The sequence below is a fragment of the Pollachius pollachius genome, assembly GCF_949987615.1.
Source record: "Pollachius pollachius genome assembly, chromosome: 15".
In the NCBI taxonomy this organism is placed as follows: Eukaryota; Metazoa; Chordata; class Actinopteri; order Gadiformes; family Gadidae; genus Pollachius; species Pollachius pollachius.
In genome coordinates, this window is record NC_136948.1 from 1,736,740 (window position 1) to 1,742,353 (window position 5,614).

At 41.9% G+C, this 5,614-nt stretch overlaps 1 protein-coding gene across 1 annotated transcript in view; it reads right to left on the minus strand.

Moving 5' to 3' along the window:
- Positions 1-3,540: 3,540 nt before the first annotated feature.
- Positions 3,541-5,614, minus strand: part of tnfaip2b (tumor necrosis factor, alpha-induced protein 2b) — an 8,452-nt gene continuing 6,378 nt past the window's right edge. Inside the window, exons 9-11 of the mRNA XM_079752201.1 lie at positions 5,144-5,221; positions 4,598-4,719; positions 3,541-4,246 (exon numbers count right to left, since the gene is read on the minus strand). Of these exons, the coding sequence (XP_079608327.1) occupies positions 4,093-4,246; positions 4,598-4,719; positions 5,144-5,221 (354 nt within the window). The 3' untranslated portion in view covers positions 3,541-4,092. The remainder of the gene's footprint in view (positions 4,247-4,597; positions 4,720-5,143; positions 5,222-5,614) is intronic.

The following is a 5,614-nucleotide window of genomic DNA, read 5'->3' on the forward strand; positions in this document are numbered from 1 at the left end:
TTTAACAAGGACAGAGAAATTTAAAGAACAAATGGAATGAATGATGAGAGTGAAAACGTAGATGCGCAGTGAGGATGCAGTCGCGGGATACTGTCTTTGAAAAAGACTGCATACATCTTGGCATGCATTTTTAATTACCGTGAACAGTAACGTGGCCTTTCACTCCAAAACATACTCAGAGCATGTTATTAGGTGTGTAGCTATAGCAGTAAATCACATTCTGGTTGTGAATCTGATTTTGAATGGAAAACTCGATGGACTCGATTTCAAATAAAACAGTTTGACAGAAATGTATGAATCTGCTGGGTCCCTCTGAGGTCGCGACCTCTGGAGGAGGAAGTGACACACAGGAACCACGCCCCCGGGAAACACAGAGGAGATGACAGCGACACCGACCAGTAAATGTGACCAGTAACATTTACAGTTCATCATGAAGATCAGCCTCACTAGAAATATGACAACAAAAGACACGCCCCTGCTTTCCAAATTCATTCCTTGCGTCATTTTGTTAATTGATAATGATTATCAATACTTGCCTTAGTAGCATAATTAACGTGTTAAGCCCGGCCCTTTTCATGCTCCATCCCTCAAAGTTTTCGTTGAGACCAGGAGGCCAGGACAAGAACAAGAGAACAATTAGAACAATATAAGAACAATAAAAAATTAAAACTTGTCTGTAGACTCTGAAAACATTTCAGTCTCATTCCCTCGCTCTCTCTGTCTCACTCGCTCCCTCTGGTTGCTACTGTTGTGGTTACATAGTCCGTGTTTTGCGGGATCAGATGCCCACTCACCTTGAAAATAGAAAACAGATGGACAGCTGTGAGGATGTTTTGCTGCGCCACGTTGTCCCCTTGCATGTACTACACCGGTACTACAGCGCCCTCTGCTGGCGAGAAAGAGAACAGTGAACTGTGGTATTACACTGCAATCTTTCACCTTTTTCTTAAATCAAAAAAACCTAACACACACACACAAATACATTCTCAAGTATACACACACACACACACACACACACACACACACACACACACACACACACACACACACACACACACACACACACACACACACACCCACACACACCCACACACACACACACACGACCAAACTATGTCTCGTTAGGATCCTTCCGGTTCCCACGGCGACCAGGCCCATCCCAAAGCCCCCCTGGGGCTATAACCTGTGGTCCAGGAGCAATGAACTCTGGGTAACGCTGTTTTCATAACCGCTCCCAGTCCAAGCTCTACAAACACACAAAGCATGTGTATCATATGAAACACTTACTGACGGACATGCAGACGCATAAACACAAACATATGCATGCCAACACACACACACACACACACACACACACACACACACACACACACACACACACAGGCTATATATATATATATATATATATATATATATATATATATATATATATATATATATATATAAAAGTGCTGTCATTCGATTATAAAAGATTAATTAATAGAACAATTGGTTGTGATTGATCGCTTTTTTTCTCTTAAAGAGCCATTTTTTTTGTTTTAAAAGGTGGTCATTTGACTTATATAATCGTTAACATAGCAATCTGTGTTATTTAACGCTGTTACTGAAATTGAGTGGAATGAACAAACCAGATCCACAGACCAACGGCCAGAAAAAGAGGGTGAGGTGATTGATGGTCGCCACGGTTTCTGGGGTGTTGAGTGACAGCTCAGAATCCAGCAGAGCTGAACTCAGACGACTTCAAACCCTCTCAGAACCCCAGTTTCAGATGAGCATGCAAAGCTTCCTCTATATGGAAATTATTGCTGTATCTCTTTAACGTTCACACATAACTTTGTCTCTGGTTGAATTTGATCTTGGTTTGTATGAAATCATTTAACTTTCGAATTTGTATGAAAAAATGTAGCGATCACTTAGGATTCTAGAGCAGAGAGTCCACTGAGGAGACGATGTTGGTGGACGTTCTGCTGATGTTTCTGCAGCTGCTCTGTCCTCGTGAGAACGTACTCTGCTCTGAGAAGCAAAACAGAGCACGTGGTTTGCCCCGGATTAGATGATCCAGCTGTGCATCCATGAAGGATCGATCGCTTCAGGTCAGCAGAGGCCAGAAACAAAGCAAACCACTAATGGAGAGACTTTGGAATCAGATAGAGACATGGGGTGTCTTTTATATGAATCAGGGCATTAACCTAAACGATTCAGGACCCAAAACCCCGGTTGCAGTTGGTGATTGTAGGCGGGGCCCCAATGTACACCTCGTAAGCACCATACTTCCAAGTTCAGCATATGACCCTAATCCTGTAGATGGACACTATACACCTGCTTCAAACTTTTGGTGTTTTTCACTTCAGGTTAAAAGAAGCGGGGATAAATTAAGAGAAGGAGAAGCAGCAGGCGGAGTCTGAGGAGTACGGAAGAGGATTAGGGCCACTCATAAAAAAAAATAAAGTTCTGACTTTATTCTCAGAATTCTGACTTTTTTCTCAGAATACTGAGATTAAAGTCAGAATACTGACTTTAAAGTCAGAACTACCTGTAAGGACCAACCTTACAGGTAGGAGAGATGCTTTGCTTTATGCAGTAGGGGAGGAAACCACACGCAGAGTAGCCAGTAGCCCTAGCCTACTGGTGCCAAGATGTCTTCCCTTAGCGACTTCTTGAGGGTCCGAGGGGTTCCAGAACAAGCCATTTCGTTAATGGAAGACTAAAAGGTGAGTAAACTGGAAAATGTGTCGTTTTGGTGCCAGTTCCACAAGTGTCTCTCCCACGGAGGTTGGTCCTTACAGGTACCCGTAGTTGTGCTTTAAAGTCAGAATTCTAACTTTAATCTCAGAAGTCTGAGGAAAAAGTTAGAATGCTGAGAAGAAAGTCAGAACTTAATTTTGTGTGTCCATCATACTCTTCCGTAGAGGAGGGAGTAGCGCAAGGTAAGTTATTTTGATTTTTGTTGTCATTTGTTGTTTTGTTATTTCGCCACCAGGGGGAGCCATGGAGCCGGCCAGCGCCGAAGCCCATGGAGGGGCACCCAGCACAGTGAACCAGTCAATACAAATGCAGATAAAAAGATAAAATGTTCAAATTAAAATATATATGAAAAAACTGTCACCTAAATTCAACTGGGTGGGAGGGATGCATTTGGTCTCTCACTCACACACACACACACACACACACACACAAAAAGATACAAAAATCATGATAAATAAATATTAAACAGTCATGAAGAAATGAGGAATAACAAGGGCACACTGCAAGGTGTTCAGGTTAGGGTTTACCCTGAAGTTAGGATTAGGGTTAAATTTTAGGTTTAGGGTTAGGGTCAGGGCATATTACGCTTTTGACAAGCGACGAAATGTAATGGATCATTGCCATGAATGTAAATACAGATTCCTCTGTGTTTGAACATTGTTCAAACACATATTCAAAAAAGTATTTGTGATGATGCAAGGACACAACAAAACGTAGTTCTAGCTGTTTATTTAAAATATATTTTAATGCAGATAGGCCTTTATTACATAACAGGTTTTACCAGCTTTCTGGTAATATGCTGCCCCCTATTTGTTTGGAGGACAAATTCAGCCAAATCTTACATGTTGAACCTTTAAATAAAGAACATTATAGCTAAACTTGTGGATATATTATTTACATAGTAAACTGCACTTTATAAAACTACAGCACTCAAAATGTATTGCTGCATGTTTTAAGTATTCACCAATAACCCTGGCAACCAAAATGGGAAATTTCTCTGTGTAAATAATGACAAAAGACAGGTGACAAGCGATCACAAGCAGAGTTCGTACATGTGGAACAGAACGCAGAAGTTCCGGGATAGTTCCTGAAAGGCACAGTTGATTTGTAGATCAGTTTCTGAGATGCTTTCTGGAAGGTTGATGAGATTCTGGAACGTACAATCTATCAAGAGACACTAATTATATAATAATATATAATCAGAACAAATAAAAAAATCGAAACAATAAAAAAAAAAAACGTAACATTGTCAACTTCCAAATGGAGTACCAATGTGTATCGGTGAATCGTTTCATTGCTACTGAACACTGACACTACGTGGGCTGGGGTTAGCAGGCTGGTAGAGCATCACTTGAGGTTTACTCTGGAGAAGAAGGTGGGAGGGACGGGGTCAGAGGTCAGGATGTCCTTCCTACAGTCGTCCAGAGCATCTTGTACCATCTCCCTGTGCGACCGCGACAGACTGCTCTTCAACTTCAGGAGGGAGAGGACGTGCTTTGAGCTGAAAACAAGAAAGAAAAACATCTATAATGAGAGACCCCTTCTGTTCGTCTATTTAACATGCACCACAACCCACCGGACCTCAAACACACCCTAACTCCACTAACCATAACCTCCCTATCCCAAAGTCTGCTAACCCAAAGCCCACTAACCCAAACTCAATCACCCTAAGCCCACTAACCCCACTAACACTAACACCCCTAACCCAACTATCACTAACCCCACTAACCATTGATTATTTAGCTTGGGGTCTATCAGACCTTGTATATACCATCACATACGGTGTACGATTACTGTACATGTAAAGCACGCCTGACATGTAAACTGAAAAAGAAGAAGCAACATGGGTCACCTCAGATCAGGGTAGGTCATTCCCATGGAGGCCACCACGATCTGGATGGTGGGAAGGTCTTGGAGCCTGAGGACTTCTGCAACCTGGGACATGATGCCATCCAGCCACAACTCCCTGGAGCCCTGAGGACACCAGAAGACCATCAATCCCTCGCTCTGTCTGAAAATCTGCCCAATGATTGTTGAGTGTTGTCGTCTGCGTGTGCGAGTTATGGCCCTAACAATGGGTAGCTTATCCCAGCCCGCTGGACTGTAGGTCAGATGACAGACAGGTCTCTACTCTAGGTCAGATGTTAGACAGGTCTCTACGACCTCCTAGACTGCAGGTCAGATGTTGGACGACAGCAGGGCAACGGGCGCCTCGTCCTTCCTGCTCATTTGCCAACGACTGGTTGAGGAGGGTCGTATTGGTTTATCGTACGAACATCTTCTCATTGCAAACATCCCAGTCCTAGGGTTCAGAGACCAGGGAAGAGGCTGTCTGCGTATGATTCCACATTGAGCTGGTAGAGTGGAGCTTAGTAACGTATGGTTGAGTTGAACTCACGGCTCCAGAGAAGACATTGGCCAGCCGCTTGGCGTCTTCAGACACGGTCTGGGCCGCCTGCAGCTGCTGCTTCGGATTCTTCAAAGTAAAAGTCAACTTTATTGTCAATTCATAAATATGTGCCGGACATACAGAGGAATCAAAATAGTGTTTATCTCCGACCCCTGGTGCAATAAGAACAAATGGATACATTTTGATAAAATAAGATAAGCAATATTAACAATAATATATATAATGTATATATAAATAAAATATAAATATATATATATTAAAAAAAAAATATATATATATATAAATATATATATTTATATTAAAAAAAAAGTAGATGAATTGAAATGCTATGCAATATGAGGAACATTTTTTACAATATGTGCAATAAGCACTAAACTGAAGAAATTAAAAGTGTACATTTTAAGGGCATTTGAATGTATAAAAAGATTTGAGGTCCAGAGTTATTGGGGGCAGAGGGGA